This window comes from Ranitomeya imitator, chromosome 5 (assembly GCF_032444005.1).
Source record: "Ranitomeya imitator isolate aRanImi1 chromosome 5, aRanImi1.pri, whole genome shotgun sequence".
Lineage (NCBI taxonomy): Eukaryota > Metazoa > Chordata > Amphibia > Anura > Dendrobatidae > Ranitomeya > Ranitomeya imitator.
This window is the reverse complement of record NC_091286.1, coordinates 686,212,846-686,234,077: the sequence shown is the minus strand read 5'-3', so window position 1 is coordinate 686,234,077 and position 21,232 is coordinate 686,212,846. Positions and strand designations below refer to the sequence as shown.

The 21,232-nt window shown below is 42.4% G+C and overlaps 1 protein-coding gene across 2 annotated transcripts in view; it reads right to left on the bottom strand.

Moving 5' to 3' along the window:
• Positions 1–21,232, bottom strand: part of PNOC (prepronociceptin) — a 148,454-nt gene that overhangs the window by 113,163 nt on the left and 14,059 nt on the right. For both annotated transcript variants that reach the window (XM_069728412.1, XM_069728413.1), the window contains exon 2: positions 2,562–2,702. In XM_069728412.1, coding sequence (XP_069584513.1) covers positions 2,562–2,684 — 123 coding nt within the window. In that variant the 5' untranslated portion in view covers positions 2,685–2,702. The remainder of the gene's footprint in view (positions 1–2,561; positions 2,703–21,232) is intronic.

The following is a 21,232-nucleotide window of genomic DNA, read 5'->3' as shown; positions in this document are numbered from 1 at the left end:
GTTAACCTCTTCACCACCAAAGGAAACCAAATGCATATAATATGGGACACAAACACACAGTCTCTGCAGGCTCATTCATGGATTTTGATAGCAGTTGTTAATTGTGGCGGCGGATCGTCAAGTTTCAAGCTGTCTGCTCTCTAGTTAATTAAGTTATGATTGAGATGAGTGGGTAATTAACTCTTCATTACAGTTTGTATCACCTAGTCTCGAAGATTTCCTTTCAAAGCCAATCCCAACCTTTCTTCCTTACAAGTTGCCTCCATGCAGACTCCTTGATGTACAGCCGGCGGCAGCGATGTCGGCTGTCACTTATTATTACCAGGAGCTCTCACTCTTTCACACCTAATTAGCTTTGTCTTTAGCAAACTGGAATGACTCTCTGGTGGGAAAGGTTGGACGTTGTGTTGGAGAGAACCCCGGGATTGGGATTGACCAAGTAATTTCAGTAATGAAATGCTGAGTAATATATCGTAGATTCATCACGGATGGATTCATAGGTTTCTTCATCTACACAGTAAATGATTTAGAAGACACCAATAAGACAATTGTTGAATTCCGAAAATAACTTTCGTTACGGTTCCCGAATCTAAGCCAAGTACACAATAAAAAATGTTTGTTATGGACTCAATTATGAAACCGAAAAATAAAAATTCAAAACCACTGAAGCTCGTTCTGTGTGTAGACAAATTAATTAGCGAGTAGCTTACATTATCTGGAAGAGCAAACGTTTACGATGTACTTCCTCGTTAGCGTAGAGATGCTAAAATACAGAAGGCGAGATAATTGCACCTGAGGAAGCTGGGACATCACATGGCAATGGAAATGCAATACTTCTATGTCATACCTATAATCATCTCATACCAACACCATCCGCGGATACACAGTATCTGTGATCGGGGGACATAGCTGCTACTGTGGGTAAAAGCAACAGAAATTTTGGCTTTGAGAAACCACAAAAATGTCATATGAATCCTAATTGTGGATTTATCATAGTTGTTTAGTGCGTCTAGGATGGTGAAGATATGCTCGGAAATATGGCGGTCGTGTTACTCCACTAGTAAATTATACTCATGTCTTTGTACCCGTTTTCTATGGATATAATTAGCTAGATAGATAGATATTATAGATAATAGATAATAGAAGATAGATAGATAGATAGAAAATAGATAAATGATAGATAGATAATAGATAGATTATAGATAGATAATATATATATTGATAGATAATAGATAGATAATAGATGATAGATGATAGATAGATAATAGATAGATAGATGATAGATAGATAATATATATATTGATAGATAATAGATAGATAGATAGATAGATAGATGATAGATAGATGATAGATAGATGATTGATAGATAATAGATAATAGATAGATAGATAGATAGATGATAGATAGATAGATAGATAGATAGATAGATGATAGATAGATAGATAGATAGATGATAGATAGATGATAGATAGATAGATAGATAGATAGATAGATAGATAGATAGATAGATAATAGATGATAGATAGATGATTGATAGATAGATGGATAGATAATAGATAGATAGATGATAGATAGATAGATAATAGATAGATGATAGATAGATGATAGATGATTGATAGATAGATAGATTGATAGATGATAGACAGATAATAGATGATAGATAGATAGATGATTGATAGATAATAGATAGATAGATAGATGATAGATAGATAGATAGATAGATAATAGATGATAGATAGATAGATAGATAATAAATAGATAGATAATAGAAAGATAATAGATAGATAATAGATATATTGATAGATAGATAGATGATAGATAGATAATAGATAGAAAGATAATAGATATATAAATAGATAGATAGATAATAGATAGATAGATATATAGATAAATAGATAGATAAATAGATAGATACTAGATAGATAAATAGATAGATAATAGATAGATAAATAGATGATAGATAGATAGATAATAGATAGATAGATAATAGATAGATATATAGATAAATAGATAGATAGATAATAGATATATAGATAAATAGATAGATAAATAGATAGATAAATAGATGATAGATAGATAGATAGATAAATAGATAGATAAATAGATAGATAGATAGATAATAGATAATATAGATAGATAACAGATAGATAATAGATGACAGATAGATGATAGATAGATACATAATAGATAGAAAGATAAATAAAAGATACTTAGATAATAGATAGATAATAGATGTGTTTGTAATAAAATTCATGACTATAAACTCTTCTGCGTCACTTTCTGAGCAGCCATCAGAGGAGTATGTGATGGGAGTGAATCTGCTCACTAGCGCCCCTCTGTGGTTAGCAGCGGGAGAGCAGCTTCCAGGTTAATGGTTTTCACATTTACATACATTGTCACGAGGTCTTATTTGGGATTGTCAGGTAACTATACAACCAATATTTAGGTCGTCAGATCGAGGCAGAACTAAACCCATATCACAGATGGGTCCAGGTGATCGGACCGCCCTTTTCTCTTTTTTGGGGGTCTGGATTATTGAGCAGATGTCTGCAGGTACTCACCAGGGTGTTGAAGTTGTCTTGTTGGTATAGGTGCTTGTTGCAGGTGACACAGTCATTCTGGCAGTCGCAGAGCACGTGGGAAAGTAACGACAGCAGCATTATACTCCACAAGAGAGCCTTCATTGTGTTGGTGCGGAGGAGCTGGAAGAGGAAAGCGGATGCCATGTTTAGTCATTGGCTATATGGCAGATGCAACATAAGCCCCTGGTATACAGTCACATGCCAGGGTGAGTTCTGACTAGCAAAGAGCCCTAGTATATGGACCCCATGTCCTCCATCATGAGCCACCACCCTATTACCATGCTCAAGTTTGATCCAGTTTCTCTAAGGCAGCCCAATCCACCATAGGACTGAGCACCCGTCCCGTCCTGGTCATGTGGTGTCTTCAGTCAATACAGATTTTCCCATTATTGGGATAGGGGATGACAATTGGTGCTCATAAAGATTTTTTTTGCCGGCACTGAACCTAATAAGCTGCAGAGGGAACCCGGATACTGATCAGCTGTTCGGCTCCACAGCTACATGTGTCGCGGATGTTTCACAGTCACAACACATGCATTCAGAGCCCAACAAACAGGCTCTCCATGCATGTGCTGTGACTGTCACACAACAGCTGCGGAGCCGAACAACTAATCAGCCGGCGCTCCAGTATCCGGGTTCCCTCTGCAGCTTATCCGGTACCATATATCTAATAACTGTTGGACACAGTAATGTTTCTGTCTTGAAATGAGGTTTATTGTACTAACAGAAAATGTGCAATCTGCATTCAAACAAAATTTGACAGGTGCATAAGTATGGGCACCCTTTCTTGTTTTAAATACTCCTACCTACTTTTTACTGACCTACTAAAGCACTTTTTTTGGTTTTCTAACCTCATTGAGCTTTGAACTTCATAGCCAGGTGTAAACAATCATGAGAAAAGCTACTTAAAGTGGCCACTTGCAAGTTGTTCTCCTGTTTGAATCTCCTCTGAAGAGTGGCATCATGGGCTCCTCAAAACAACTGTCTAATGATCTGAAAACAAAGATTATTCAACATAGTTGTTCAGGGGAAGGATACAAAAAGCTGTCTCAGAGATTTAACCTGTCAATTTCCACTGTGAGGAACATAGTAAGGAAATGGAAGAACACAGGTACAGTTCTTGTTAAGGCCAGAAGTGGCAGGCCAAGAAAAACATCAGAAAGGCAGAGAAGAAGAATGGTGAGATCAGTAAAGGACAATCCTCAGACCACCTCCAGAGAGCTGCAGCATCAACTTGCTGCAGATGGTGTCACTGTGCATCGGTCAACTATACAACGCACTTTGCACGAGAAGCTGTATGGGAAAGTGATGCGAAATAAGCCGTTTCTGCAAGCACGCCACAAACAGAGTCGGCTGAGGTCTGCGAAAGCACATTTGGAGAAGCCAATTTCTTTTTGGAAGAAGGTCCTGTGGACTGATGAAACCAAGATTGAGTTGTTTGGTCATACAAACAGGCGTTATGCATGGCGGCCAAAAAACACAGCATTCCAAGAAAAACACTTGCTACCCACAGTAAAATTTGGTGGAGGTTCCATCATGCTCTGGGGCTGTGTGGCCAATGCCAGCATCGGGAATCTTGTTAAATTTGAGGGACGCATGGATTCCTCTCAGTATCAGCAGATTCTTGACAATAATCTTCATGAATCAGTGACAAAGTTGAAGTTACGCAGGGGATAGATCTTTCAGCAAGACAATGATCCAAAACACCGCTCCAAATCTACTCAGGCATTCATGCAGAGGAACAATTACACTGTTCTGGAATGGCCATCCCAGTCCCCAGACCTGAATATCATTGAACATCTGTGGGATCATTTGAAGAGGGCTGTCCATGCTCGGCGACCATCAAACTTAACTGAACGGGAATTGTTTTGTAAAGAGGAATGGTCAAAAATACCTTCATCGAGGAACCAGGAACTCATTAAAAGCTACAGGAAGCGACTAGAGGCTGTTATTTTTGCAAAAGGAGGATCCACTAAATATTAATGTCACTTTTCTGGTGGGGTGCCCATACTTATGCATCGGTCAAATTTAGTTTGAATGCAGATTGCACATTTTCTGTTAGTACAATAAACCTCATTTCAAGGCAGAAACATTACTGTGTCCAACAGTTATTAGATATATGAAACTGAAATAGCTGTTGCAAAAAACCCAATTTTTATAAAACATTAAGCTTAAGATTGATAGGGGTGCCCAAACTTATTCATATAACTGTATAAACCCCATACAGCAACTTAATCACTTTATGTTAACCCCCTGCAGCAACCTATTCACTCTATATTAACCCTATACAGCAACCTATTCACTTTATATTTAGCACCAAACAGCAACCTATTCACTATATATTTAACCCCATACTGCAACCTCTTCACTATATTTGTGGCGCCCCAGGGTCCTGGTTGTCACAGTGACATTGCTTCCCTCACGGGGAGAGTGATGTTACGTTTGGAAGCGATGAAGGAGATCTTTTATCAGGTAACCACACTGCATACAACATGTTCACACTCCAGCCAGAAAGGGGAGCGCTAAGCCTAGTTTAAGGTGAACTGCCATATAAATACATCCTGATCTGGAGGGAAAGAGTTCAGTTTCAGATTCAGTTCAGAAAGTGAGAGACACAGAAGAGAGCAGACCGACATAGAGTGTCAGAGGGTCTGAAGGGGCCTGTAGTCTGAAGTACTGCAGCCCCTGGAGGAAGAGATATACAGAAAGCCGAACATTGTTCAGTGAGTGTGCAGGAGAGCAAAGCACAGGAGAGTAACATCAGGGGAGACCAGCTAAGATCAGGCTGCCTCCCTCTGAATCACAGATAACCGGTAGCCGGACCACCGAGGTTGTAAGGACTCCACAACTTACATCAGAGACCGGCAGGACAGCTGAACTGCAAGTTACCTGTCCGCCACACACACCTGAAGCCACGGTGACACCTTTAGAGCCCGGGGCGTGCTAGAGTCCCTATAAACAGACTCAAGTCACCAGTTATACGGGTTATGTCCTATCCTATACGGGGACAGAGAGAGAACATCTGTGAGGACCTTATCTGAAGCCGTAGGCAGTAAGGGACTACAACACCACCGCGCTAGAGGAAGGCTTTTAACTCCACTTGGTAAAGGGGACTCAGGATTCACTTCCAAGCCAGCCGGACCCTGCCTGCCCTGTGATTTGGTGCCATGGTCTGTAATCAGCCGGCGCTCCAGTATCCGGGTTCCCTCTGCAGCTTATCCGGTATCATATATCTAATAACTGTTGGACACAGTAATGTTTCTGTCTTGAAATGAGGTTTATTGTACTAACAGAAAATGTGCAATCTGCATTCAAACAAAATTTGACAGGTGCATAAGTATGGGCACCCTTTCTTGTTTTAAATACTCCTACCTACTTTTTACTGACTTACTAAAGCACTTTTTTTGGTTTTCTAACCTCATTGAGCTTTGAACTTCATAGCCAGGTGTAAACAATCATGAGAAAAGCTACTTAAAGTGGCCACTTGCAAGTTGTTCTCCTGTTTGAATCTCCTCTGAAGAGTGGCATCATGAGCTCCTCAAAACAACTGTCTAATGATCTGAAAACAAAGATTATTCAACATAGTTGTTCAGGGGAAGGATACAAAAAGCTGTCTCAGAGATTTAACCTGTCAATTTCCACTGTGAGGAACATAGTAAGGAAATGGAAGAACACAGGTACAGTTCTTGTTAAGGCCAGAAGTGGCAGGCCAAGAAAAACATCAGAAAGGCAGAGAAGAAGAATGGTGAGATCAGTAAAGGACAATCCTCAGACCACCTCCAGAGAGCTGCAGCATCAACTTGCTGCAGATGGTGTCACTGTGCATCGGTCAACTATACAACGCACTTTGCACGAGAAGCTGTATGGGAAAGTGATGCGAAATAAGCCGTTTCTGCAAGCACGCCACAAACAGAGTCGGCTGAGGTCTGCGAAAGCACATTTGGAGAAGCCAATTTCTTTTTGGAAGAAGGTCCTGTGGACTGATGAAACCAAGATTGAGTTGTTTGGTTATACAAAAAGGCGTTATGCATGGCGGCCAAAAAACACAGCATTCCAAGAAAAACACTTGCTACCCACAGTAAAATTTGGTGGAGGTTCCATCATGCTCTGGGGCTGTGTGGCCAATGCCAGCATCGGGAATCTTGTTAAATTTGAGGGACGCATGGATTCCTCTCAGTATCAGCAGATTCTTGACAATAATCTTCATGAATCAGTGACAAAGTTGAAGTTACGCAGGGGATGGATCTTTCAGCAAGACAATGATCCAAAACACCGCTCCAAATCTACTCAGGCATTCATGCAGAGAAACAATTACACTGTTCTGGAATGGCCATCCCAGTCCCCAGACCTGAATATCATTGAACATCTGTGGGACCATTTGAAGAGGGCTGTCCATGCTCGGCGACCATCAAACTTAACTGAACGGGAATTGTTTTGTAAAGAGGAATGGTCAAAAATACCTTCATCGAGGAACCAGGAACTCATTAAAAGCTACAGGAAGCGACTAGAGGCTGTTATTTTTGCAAAAGGAGGATCCACTAAATATTAATGTCACTTTTCTGGTGGGGTGCCCATACTTATGCATCGGTCAAATTTAGTTTGAATGCAGATTGCACATTTTCTGTTAGTACAATAAACCTCATTTCAAGGCAGAAACATTACTGTGTCCAACAGTTATTAGATATATGAAACTGAAATAGCTGTTGCAAAAAAAACAATTTTTATAAAACATTAAGCTTAAGATTGATAGGGGTGCCCAAACTTATTCATATAACTGTATAAACCCCATACAGCAACTTAATCACTTTATGTTAACCCCCTGCAGCAACCTATTAGCTCTATATTAACCCTATACAGCAACCTATTCACTTTATATTTAGCACCAAACAGCAACCTATTCACTATATATTTAACCCCATACTGCAACCTCTTCACTATATTTGTGGCGCCCCAGGGTCCTGGTTGTCACAGTGACATTGCTTCCCTCACGGGGAGAGTGATGTTACGTTTGGAAGCGATGAAGGAGATCTTTTATCAGGTAACCACACTGCATACAACATGTTCACACTCCAGCCAGAAAGGGGAGCGCTAAGCCTAGTTTAAGGTGAACTGCCATATAAATACATCCTGATCTGGAGGGAAAGAGTTCAGTTTCAGATTCAGTTCAGAAAGTGAGAGACACAGAAGAGAGCAGACCGACATAGAGTGTCAGAGGGTCTGAAGGGGCCTGTAGTCTGAAGTACTGCAGCCCCTGGAGGAAGAGATATACAGAAAGCCGAACATTGTTCAGTGAGTGTGCAGGAGAGCAAAGGACAGGAGAGTAACATCAGGGGAGACCAGCTAAGATCAGGCTGCCTCCCTCTGAATCACAGATAACCGGTAGCCGGACCACCGAGGTTGTAAGGACTCCACAACTTACATCAGAGACTGGCAGGACAGCTGAACTGCAAGTTACCTGTCCGCCACACACACCTGAAGCCACGGTGACACCTTTAGAGCCCGGGGCGTGCTAGAGTCCCTATAAACAGACTCAAGTCACCAGTTATACGGGTTATGTCCTATCCTATACGGGGACAGAGAGAGAACATCTGTGAGGACCTTATCTGAAGCCGTAGGCAGTAAGGGACTACAACACCACCGCGCTAGAGGAAGGCTTTTAACTCCACTTGGTAAAGGGGACTCAGGATTCACTTCCAAGCCAGCTGGACCCTGCCTGCCCTGTGATTTGGTGCCATGGTCTGTGGCTGCCTGAAGTCTTCAGTAAACAAGGTAAAGAGACCGCAAACCTGCATCCTTGTTCTTTGCTGTGCCATTCACCATCTTCCATCTTCACACCGGGATATACTTCACATTCCCCACTGACCGAATACCACAGGTGGCATCATGAATATAAACTTTATTCCCTTTAAAGACCATTCCCTTTTACATGGGCGCCCAGGGCCACGGACTGGGTCGCCACCGTGACATGCCCTGTGAAACGCCGGACCCGGTACCGAGTACCCCACAGCTCTGGCGGGCGACTCATGTTCACTGCTCAAAAAAATAAAGGGAACACTTAAACAACAGAATCTAACTCCAAGTAAATCAAACTTCTGTGAAATCAAACTTTCCACGTAGGAAACAACACTGATTGACAATCAATTTCACATGCTGTTGTACAAATGGAATAGACAACAGATGGAAATTTTTTGCAATTATCAAGACGCCCTCAATAAAGGAGTGGTTCTGCAGGTGGGGACCACAGACCACATCTCAGTACCAATGCTTTCTGGCTGATGTTTTGGTCACTTTTGAATGTTGGCTCGTGGTAGCATGAGACGGACTCTTCAACCCACAAAAGTGGCTCAGGTAGTGCAGTTCATCCAGGATGGCACATCAATGCGAGCTGTGGAAAGAAGGTTTGCTGTGTCTGTCAGCGAAGTGTCCAGAGGCTAGAGGCGCTACCAGGAGGCAGGCCAGTACACCAGGAGACGTGGAGGGGGCCGTAGGAAGGCAACAACCCAGCCGGACCGCTACCTCAGCCTTTGTGCAAGGAGGAACAGGAGAAGCACTGCCAGAGCCCTGCAAAATGACCTCCAGCAGGCCACAAATGTGCATGTGTCTGCACAAACGGTTAGAAACCGACTCCATGAGGATGGTGTGAGTGCCTGATGTCCACAGATGGGGGTTGTGCTCACAGGACACTTGGCATTTGCCACAGACCACCAGGATTGGCAAATTCACCACTGGTGCTCTGTGCTCTTCACAAATGAAAGCAGGTTCACACTGAGCACAAGTGACAGACGTGACCGAGTCTGGAGACGCTGTGGAGAGTGATCTGCTGCCTGCAACATCCTTCAGCATGACCGGTTTGGCAGTGGGTCAGTAATGGTGTGGGGTGACATTTCTTTGGTGGGCCGCACAGCTCTCCATGTGCTCGCCAGAGGTAGCCTGACTGCCATTAGGTACCGAGATGAGATCCTCAGACCCCTTGTGAGACCATATGCTGGTGTGGTTGGCCCTGTGTTCCTCCTAATGCAGGACAATGCCAGACCTCATGTGGCTGGAGTGTGTCAGCAGTTCCTGCAAGATGAAGGCATTGAAGCTATGGACTGGCCCACCCGTTCCCCAGACCTGAATCCGATTGAGCACATCTGGGACATCATGTCTCGCTCCATCCACCAACATCACGTTGCACCACAGACTGTCCAGGAGTTGGTGGATGCTTTAGTCCAGGTCTGGGAGGAGATCCCTCAGAACACCATCCGCCGCCTCATCATCAGCATGCCCAGGCATTGTACAGTAGGGTGGTCATACAGGCACGTGGAGGCCACACACAATACTGAGCATCGTTTCCTAGTCATGAGGCATTTCCACTGAAGTTGAATTGGATCAGCCTGTAATTTGATTTTCCACTTTGATTTTGAGCATCATTCCAAATCCAGACCTCCTTGGGATATTCATTTTGATTTACATTGATAATTGTTATGTTTTATTGTTCTGGACACATTCCACTATGCAACGAATAAAAACTTGCAACTGGAATATTTCATTCAGTGATATCTAGGATGTGGTATTTTAGTGTTCCCTTTATTTTTTTGAGCAGTGTATTTAACCCCAGACAACAACCTATCCACTTTATATTTAACCCCCCACAGCAATCTAGTCATTCTATATTAACCCCATACAGCAACCTATTCACCCTTTGTACTCTGCCCTTGTAACTGACAGCCGCAGATACATTTTATTCCCCTATGTTACAGATTTGCTTGTTTATTATATCTCAACTACAATGCAGCATAGAAATGTGCAGACGGCGGGGGATTGTTAGCCGTCTGCTGCTAGGACTGTGCTGGTCGGGAGAACGGCCACTAAACACAACATCGTGCCTTCAAGGAGACATAAGTGATTGGAAGAAGTTACTCATTTACATAGAAATAACATACAGGAGAGACATATTGCTTCTATGAATCCTAAATGAGATCATTAATGTTAATTTGCATAGACTGAAATGAGGCTGTCACTCGGGCGATCACGACGTTAGGGCGACTTGTGATAAATGGTCGCAGCGAGATATTACAGCATGGTAACTGCTGGGAAAGCCCAATGTGGGAATTTAAACTTGCCCTCTGTAATTCAAACTCTCTCAAGCCCATATGGTGCATATGGTACTGCCTGTATTACAGCTGCATTCACAACATATTATGCTTCAGAGCAGAAATCCTCTAGCAACCCTTCAAATTCAATGTTGGTCAAGATCTGTTTCAGGGTATTTGCATTTTAGTAAATGTCATCTGACATCAGGTTCTGTACAGCTAATTATAGGGAAGGGTCTGACAGCAAATTGTTGGGTGTTTATAGTAGAAACGGGCAGAAATTGTGAGTGCAGCTCTGGAGTATAAAACAATGCAATTCAGGATCAGTACAGGATCAGTAATGTAATGTATGTACACAGTGACTGCACCAGCAGAATAGTGAGTGCAGCTCTGGAGTATAATACAGGATTTAACTCAGGATCAGTAATGTAATGTATGTACACAGTGACTGCACCAGCAGAATAGTGAGTGCAGCTCTGGAGTATAATACAGGATGTAACTCAGGATCAGTAATGTAATGTATGTACACAGTGACTGCACCAGCAGAATAGTGAGTGCAGCTCTGGGGTATAATACAGGATTTAACTCAGGATCAGTAATGTAATGTATGTACACAGTGACTGCACCAGCAGAATAGTGAGTGCAGCTCTGGAGTATAATACAGGATGTAACTCAGGATCAGTAATGTAATGTATGTACACAGTGACTGCACCAGCAGAATAGTGAGTGCAGCTCTGGAGTATAATACAGGATGTAACTCAGGATCAGTAATGTAATGTATGTACACAGTGACTGCACCAGCAGAATAGTGAGTGCAGCTCTGGAGTATAATACAGGATGTAACTCAGGATCAGTAATTTATGTACACAGTGACTGCACCAGCAGAATAGTGAGTGCAGCTCTGGAGTATAATACATGATGTAACTCAGGATCAGTAATGTATGTACACAGTGACTGCACCAGCAGAATAGTGAGTGCAGCTCTGGGGTATAATACAGGAGGTAACTCAGAATCAGTAATGTAATGTATGTACACAGTGACTGCACCAGCAGAATAGTGAGTGCAGCTCTGGAGTATAATACAGGAGGTAACTCAGGATCAGTAATGTAATGTATGTACACAGTGAATGCACCAGCAGAATAGTGAGTGCAGCTCTGGGGTATAATACAGGATGTAACTCAGGATCAGTAATGTAATGTATGTATACAGTGACTGCACCAGCAGAACTGTGAGTGGAGCTCTGGGGTATAATACAGGATGTAACTCAGGATCAGTAATGTAATGTATGTACACAGTGACTGCACCAGCAGACCTGTGAGTGGAGCTCTGGGGTATAGTACAGGATGTAACTCAGGATCAGTAATGTAATGTATGTACACAGTGACTGCACCAGCAGAACTGTGACTGCAGCTCTGGGATATAATACAGGAGGTAACTCAGGATCAGTAATGTAATGTATGTACACAGTGACTGCACCTGCAGACCTGTGAGTGGAGCTCTGGGGTATAATACAGGATGTAACTCAGGGTCAGTAATGTAATGTATGTACACAATGACTGCACCAGCAGAATAGTGAGTGCAGCTCTGGAGTATAATACAGAATGTAACTCAGGATCAGTAATGTAATGTATGTACACAGTGACTGCACCAGCAGAATAGTGAGTGCAGCTCTGAGGTATAATACAGGATGTAACTCAGGATCAGTAATGTAATGTATGTACACAATGACTGCACCAGCAGAATAGTGAGTGCAGCTCTGGAGTATTATACAGGATGTAACTCAGGATCAGTAATGTAATGTATGTACACAGTGACTGCACCAGCAGAATAGTGAGTGCAGCTCTGGAGTATAATACAGGATGTAACTCAGGATCAGTAATTTATGTACACAGTGACTGCACCAGCAGAATAGTGAGTGCAGCTCTGGAGTATAATACATGATGTAACTCAGGATCAGTAATGTATGTACACAGTGACTGCACCAGCAGAATAGTGAGTGCAGCTCTGGGGTATAATACAGGAGGTAACTCAGAATCAGTAATGTAATGTATGTACACAGTGACTGCACCAGCAGAATAGTGAGTGCAGCTCTGGAGTATAATACAGGAGGTAACTCAGGATCAGTAATGTAATGTATGTACACAGTGAATGCACCAGCAGAATAGTGAGTGCAGCTCTGGGGTATAATACAGGATGTAACTCAGGATCAGTAATGTAATGTATGTATACAGTGACTGCACCAGCAGAACTGTGAGTGGAGCTCTGGGGTATAATACAGGATGTAACTCAGGATCAGTAATGTAATGTATGTACACAGTGACTGCACCAGCAGACCTGTGAGTGGAGCTCTGGGGTATAGTACAGGATGTAACTCAGGATCAGTAATGTAATGTATGTACACAGTGACTGCACCAGCAGAACTGTGAGTGCAGCTCTGGGATATAATACAGGAGGTAACTCAGGATCAGTAATGTAATGTATGTACACAGTGACTGCACCTGCAGACCTGTGAGTGGAGCTCTGGGGTATAATACAGGATGTAACTCAGGGTCAGTAATGTAATGTATGTACACAATGACTGCACCAGCAGAATAGTGAGTGCAGCTCTGGAGTATAATACAGAATGTAACTCAGGATCAGTAATGTAATGTATGTACACAGTGACTGCACCAGCAGAATAGTGAGTGCAGCTCTGAGGTATAATACAGGATGTAACTCAGGATCAGTAATGTAATGTATGTACACAATGACTGCACCAGCAGAATAGTGAGTGCAGCTCTGGAGTATTATACAGGATGTAACTCAGGATCAGTAATGTAATGTATGTACACAGTGACTGCACCAGCAGAATAGTGAGTGTAGCTCTGGAGTATAATACAGGATGTAACTCAGGATCAGTAATGTATGTACACAGTGACTGCACCAGCAGAATAGTGAGTGCAGCTCTGGAGTATAATACATGATGTAACTCAGGATCAGTAATGTATGTACACAGTGACTGCACCAGCAGAATAGTGAGTGCAGCTCTGGAATATAATACAGGATGTAACTCAGGATCAGTAATGTAATGTATGTACACAGTGACTGCACCAGCAGAATAGTGAGTGCAGCTCTGAGGTATAATACAGGATGTAACTCAGGATCAGTAATGTAATGTATGTACACAGTGACTGCACCAGCAGAATAGTGAGTGCAGCTCTGAGGTATAATACAGGATGTAACTCAGGATCAGTAATGTAATGTATGTACACAGTGACTGCACCAGCAGAATAGTGAGTGCAGCTCTGGAGTATAATACAGGATGTAACTCAGGATCAGTAATGTAATGTATGTACAAAGTGACTGCACCAATAGAATAGTGAGTGCAGCTCTGGGGTATAATACAGGATGTAACTCAGGATCAGTAATGTAATGTATGTACACAGTGACTGCACCAGCAGAATAGTGAGTGCAGCTCTGAGGTATAATACAGGATGTAACTCAGGATCAGTAATGTAATGTATGTACAAAGTGACTGCACCAATAGAATAGTGAGTGCAGCTCTGTAGCATAATAAAGAATAAAATGTACCCAAGCAGTTTACAATAACTGTTCTGTAACTCCTTCTACAATAGAGGTATCACAGAATTAGCCATTCTGATCAAGTACGCTTACCAATACCAGGGGGCGGAGATATACTCGTCTACCTATGGGGGTTGTCATAGCTTTATCTGGTTTCCTCTCATGCTCTCACAATTGGGCACAGTGAATGCATGACACAGGGAATTAGGTTTTCCTACTGGATTCTGGGTCTAATGTGAATGGTCACAATGTCTCAGCATAATCTGGATGTATTTGATTTAATGCAGATTAAACTGCAGAATGTACCCTAAAATGTTTACACCATCACAACATAAAGCCAAAAGAACACTCAAAGTAACTCAAAATCATTGAAGAGTGTAAGGTAGGGAAAATGAAATAATGTGAACACTTAAACAACAAAATATAACTCCAAGTAAATCAAACTTCTGTGAAATCAAACTGTCCACTTAGGAAGCCACACTGATTGACAATCAATATCACATGCTGTTGTGCAAATGGAATAGAAAACAGATGGAAATAATTGGCAATTATCAAGACCCCCTCAATAAAGGAGCCGTTCTGCAGGTGGGGACCACAGACCACATCTCAGTACCAATGCTTTCTGGCTGATGTTTTGGTCACTTTTGAATGTTGGTTGTGCTTTCACACTCGTGGTAGCATGAGACGGACTCTACAACCCACACAAGTGGCTCAGGTAGTGCAGCTCATCCAGGATGGCACATCAATGCGAGCTGTGGCAAGAAGGTTTGCTGTGTCTGTCAGCGTAGTGTCCAGAGGCTGGAGGCGCTACCAGGAAACAGGCCAGTACACCAGGAGACGTGGAGGGGGCCGTAAGAGGGCAACAACCCAGCAGCAGGACCACTAGCTCAGCCTTTGTGCAAGGAGGAACAGGAGGAGCACTGCCAGAGCCCTGCAAAATGACCTCCAGCAGGCCACAAATGTGCATGTGTCTGCACAAATGGTTAGAAACCAAATCCATGAGGATGGTCTGAGTGCCCAACGTCCACAGATGGGGGTTGTGCTCACAGCCCAACACCATGCAGGATGCTTGGCATTTGCCACAGAAATTCAGGATTGGCAAATTCGCCACTGGCGCTCTGTGCTCTGCACAGATGAAAGCAGGTTCACACTGAGCACATGTGACAGACGTGCCAGAGTCTGGAGACGCCATGGAGAGCGATCTGCTGCCTGCAACATCCTTCAGCATGACCGGTTTGGCATTGGGTCAGTAATGGTGTGGGGTGGCATTTCTTTGGGGGGCCGCACAGCCCTCCATGTGCTCACCAGAGGTAGCCTGACTGCCATTAGGTACCTAGATGAGATCCTCAGACCCCTTGTGAGACCATATGCTGGTGCAGTTGGCCCTGGGTTCCTCCTAATGCAGGACAATGCCAGACCTCATGTGGCTGGAGTGTGTCAGCAGATCCTGCAAGATGAAGGCACTGAAGCTATGGACTGGCTCGCCTGTTCCCCAGACCTGAATCCGATTGAGCACATCTGTGACATCATGTCTCGCTCCATCCACCAACATCACGATGCACCACAGACTGTCCAGGAGTTGGCGGATGCTTTAGTCCAGGTCTGGGAAGAGATCTCTCAGGAGACCATCAGACGCCTCATCAGGAGCATGCCCAGGCATTGTAGCGAGATCATACAGGCACATGGAGGCCACACACAATACTGAGCATCATTTCCTTGTCATGAGGCATTTCCACTGAAGTTGGATCAGCCTGTAACTTAATTTTCCACTTTGATTTTGAGCATCATTCCAGCTCCAGAGCTTCGAGGGATATTAATTGTGATTCTCGTTGATCATTTTTAGTTTTTATTGTTCCGAACACATTCCGCTATGTAATGAATAAAGATTTACAACTGTAATATGTCATTCAGTGATATCTAGGATGTGGGAGTTTAATGTTCTCTTTATTTTTTTGAGCAGTGTATAAAACTCAGTTAGGGTTAAGAGAAAAAGATTAATTCTACCCTAGTCTAGGCTCTAGCATCTAGTTTTGTCCTTCGAGACACCTGGACCAGTGCAGTCTATATCTGGCATCCTCAGCCCGGCATCTGGGCCACTTGTGGCATTTTCTAGCCTCTGCAATGTCTTGATGTTTTTTGAGGCTTAGTCATGACTTCATGGAGCTTAGTCAATACCTGAGGATGCCGAATCGAGGATGGCAGACAAAGAAGTAAAGATTGCCCTCGTCTTTGTGCCACAGAGGATGAGACTAGACGCAGAACCAGGGCAGCACAAAATGTTTTCCTAAATTTTGCAAATTGCCTCTCCAGAGAGGAAGAGGACAGGAACTCTAGTGCCACCTAATGGAGGTAGTAATCGTAAAAGTCAATATTGACCTTTTAATGAATCTTGCTACAAGACTACGGATTAAAATGAAACCAAAATCTCAATTCGCAAACTCATGTTCTGAGGTGATCGTTCCTCATCAGTGCAAAGCATGAGATCTGATTTGGCCTCTGTGGGTTAAAGAGACTTTTAGGCCATGCAAAGCTCCTTATGTGCTCAACTTTATCATCTTTAAATATACAAAACACAATAAACCTCTTTCTTGTTGCCATCTATCTAACCAAGGAAGGTTATTGGGGCACAGACATTTTAGAGGGAGGTCCACGCCTTGGTTCACTGTAAGTCAGAGTTGAGAGCTGATTTGGTGAACTTAAGCCATAATATGGGGGACCATTTTTGTTCTTGGGTTCCCCAATGATCCCAATAACAGGGTCAACAAAGCTCCATCCAAATGAGGTGGTGATTGAGCATGCCGACCTCCACGTTCTTCATTGGCAGAGATTGACAAATTCAGCGCTCGTTTTTCCCCCCAGTCCAATAGATAACAAAAGTTAGGTAATTGATTTCTGTATTGTGTAGACGACCCCTTTAAAGACCTATAGTCCATAGGTCATCAATTTCTTTATCGCGTAGATGAACCCTCTAAAGACCCACAGTCCATAGGTCATCAATTTTTGTATCGCGGAGACGACTCCTCTAAAGACCTACAGTCCATAGGTCATTAATTTCTTTATCGCGTAGATGACCCCTCTAAAGACCCACAGTCCATAGGTCACCGATTTTTTTATCGTGTAGACGACTACTCTAAAGACCTAGAGTACATAGGTCATCAATTTATTTATCGAGTAGATGACCCCTTTAAAGATCTGCAGTCCATAGGTCATTGATTTATTTATCGCATAGATGACCACTCTAAGGACCTACAGTCCATAAGTCATTGATTTATTAATCACGTAGATGACCACTCTAAAGACCCAGAGTCCATAGGTCGATTTCTTTATCGTGTAGACGATCCCTCTAAAGGACTATAGTCCATAGGTCATTGATATATCGCATAGATGACCCCTCCAAAGGCCTACATCCATAGGTCATCAATTTCTTTATCGCATAGATGACCCATCTGAAGACCTACAGTCCATAAATCATCGATTTCTTTATTGCGTAGATGACCTCTTTGAAGACCTACAGTCCATAGGTCATCGATTTCTTTATCGCGTAGATGACGCCTCTAAAGACCTACAGTCCATAGGTCATTGATTTATTTATCGCGTAGACAACCCTTCTAAAGACCTACAGTACATACGCAGCAGGACACCATTACCCCCTAGATTACGAAATAGAAACATATGAGGACAATTGATCGGTCAACAGCAGCTTGTTGGCAATTTCTGTATTGTAAAATAAAATTTTTTTTTTACATGGGTCAACAAACCGAAAGGAACAAAGATGGAAAAGACAAAATATCACAAAGACGAATGTTCGTTAGTCATCTCCTCTGTAGTATTATTTTTGAGGGAATGTTCTCAGATTGTCGAATGAATGGAGGTGGCATCTTCATTCCCTTTATACTATTATTTCATTATCTCTTGCTGGGCAGACATTAATAACCTTTCCTATTGGCAGCTGTGGCGTATGAAAGAGCAGGGATGCCTTTGTTGCAAATCTAGGCGTGCCTCCTTCTCTGGATAATGTGGTCAACTCTAAGATTGCGATGAATTCAGAAATGCTCCGCTTTACTTAACTCTGTGATCACGGAAAGAAATGTTAAAATAATCTGCAGCTCGATGAAAGATGTCACGTCTGTAATTCTGTTAGCTAAGCGTTGACCGATGCAGTTCACCAGTTCCAGGATGCTCTTCATTGCTGGATATTCATGTAGGCCATTATCCATGGTGGACTCGCGTAGAGGGAGAGTGAATGTTAATCACAGGGAGAATGATGTAAATGTCTCAGGACATTAGCTCCGGACGTCATTAGACTTGGCAGAATGAAGCACAGCGAGGGCAACGCGGGTCACGAAAAGGAAGTCTATGGTGTCAGAGATTGATTTCTTAATTATGGGACTAACTCTATGTTGAGATGGGTAGGGGCACGGATGATTTAGCTTGCTGACATGGATGAAGACACATTTATGTGTATTTGTTCATTTTTGCAGAATATGATTCTCAAAGACAAAATTTCTGCCATGTAACACGACATGGGACTATTTTACACTGGCAAAATCAACTGTTTTTGTGGGTGCCATGAGCTAAGCAAATGGGTTTCCTCTAATGAAACGACCACTTAAAGGCCTCATGCATGCAACCATATTACAGCTCTTTCAGAGCTGTAAGGAGATATATGTAACTTAACACTGTGTAACATTCAAGTTTTGTGCCTTAATACTATGTATAACCATCAAGCTTTGTGCCTTAATACTATGTATAACCATCAAGCTTTGTGACCTAATTACTATGTGTAACCATCAAGATTTGTGCCTTAATACTAAGTGTAACCAACAAGCTTTGTGCCTTAATACTATGTGTATTAACCAACAAGCTTTGTGCCTTAATACTATGTATAGCCATCAAGCTTTGTGCCTTAATACTATGTATAGCCATCAAGCTTTGTGCCTTAATACTATGTGTATTAACCAACAAGCTTTGTGCCTCAATACTATATGTAACCAACAAGCTTTGTGCCTTAATATTATGTGTAACCAACAAGCTTTGTGCCTTAATACTATGTGTAACCAACAAGCTTTGTGCCTTAATACTATGTATAGCCATCAAGCTTTGTGCCTTAATACTATGTATAGCCATCAAGCTTTGTGCCTTAATACCATGTATAGCCATCAAGCTTTGTGCCTTAATACTATGTATAGCCATCAAGCTTTGTGCCTTAATACTATGTATAGCCATCAAGCTTTGTGCCTTAATACCATGTATAGCCATCAAGCTTTGTGCCGTAATACTTTGTGTAACCACAAAGCTCTGTGCCTTAATGCTATGTGTAATAGTCAAGTGCTATTCCTTAAATCCATATGTAACCGACAAGCTCTGTGCATCAATACTGTATGTAAAGATTCAAGTTTTGTGCCACAATACTTTGTATAACCACCAAGCTCTTTGCCTCAATACTATTTGTAACCACCAAGTTATGTACCTCTATGCTATGTGCACCTGCCAAGCCCCGAACCTTACTACTATGTGTAACTACCAAGTTCCGCGTCCCAATACTATATATAGCTAGAAAGCTCTGTGTCTCAACACTGAAGGTAACAGACACATTTTGTGCCTCATTACTGTGTGGAACCATCAAGCAATCGGCCGTATTACTGATTCCGTGTAATTGCCAAGCTCTGTGCCTCAATACTATGTGTAACTGCCATGTTCAGTACCTTAACACTGTGTGTGACAGCCAAGTTGTGCTCCCCAATACTATGTGAAACCACCAAACTCTTTGCCTCCATACTGTGTGTAACCACCAAGTTCTGTGCCTCAATACTGTGTGTAACTGCTAATATTGTACTCTCACCAAGAGTATGTGCCATCTTCCAATGGGGTATCTTCTTAAAGATAATACAGATATCTCAGAATATAGATGCTATATAATTATCTATTCCTCTCATATGTATGTTGTAAACTGGAAATATTTGACGACTTTCATAGCGATCAAAAAACCCCAAAACATAAAGCTCCAGGGCAAACATCTCCTTAAAATATAATAGAGAATTGTATCCGAAAAGGAAATCATAAAGAAAGAGATGTATCACCGATTCAGCTCAATGCCAATCAGCAGCTACAAGATGGTAAAGCAAATTCTCATCTAGGAAAGAAGCTGTAAAGATAATTATGAAGAACGAAGAACATCTCCACCAATATTATAAAACATTAACCATAACACCAGTAAATCACATGGGCCACATTGTTGGCTCCAGTGCTCACCCTATAGATGTAGGGTTAGGAGGGACAACTGAACATCACCATTGGAATTACCAGAGATACAAGGATTCCCTGTCTTATTTTCTCATACTGCCTCATATACTCTTGATCCAGTGCGCGAAAATGGATCTAAGGGGACAGCCAGCTGGCTTTGGGAGAATTATAGACCAAGTTATTCTCTCTGGGAAAAATATATGCAAATGAACTCACCTCCAAGAGGAAGAAAGTTGGCAGTCTAGCACCAGCCATCGGTGGTAGGCTAGCTACTCTTTAAATCAATTTTCAACCCTTTATTAGAACTTGGAACACCAATGTCTTCTCCACATCAGATTAGAGATGGGAGAATATATTTGCAGGACTCCAGTTCATTGGCTAGGTCAGTAGTCCGTGATTGCTAGACCGGAGGCCTGCAAATCTCCTTGCCTCCTGGCATTCCTGACTCTTCTTTTGATTTGCTGGGCTAAAAGCTGAAAACGCCGTCCAACAGTCACAGATTACTGACCCGGCCCGCTGGACCGGAGTCCTGCAAATCGATTCTTCTATCTCTAGTACTGATTGTTTGGATGTGAGACCTTTGGTGGAGGCCTTAATGGGTGGCACTAAAAAGTTAGTTTTCTTCCTGAATTTGCTTAAAGACAAACCGTTGGCGTTGAACAACCTGTGCCCTCCATGAATCAAGCTCTTGCCAAAGACGTGCACTTTAAAAAATCGGTACAACCACTTAGCAGCTAATTTAGGTGAAGGAAATCGCAAATTGTTCAAATC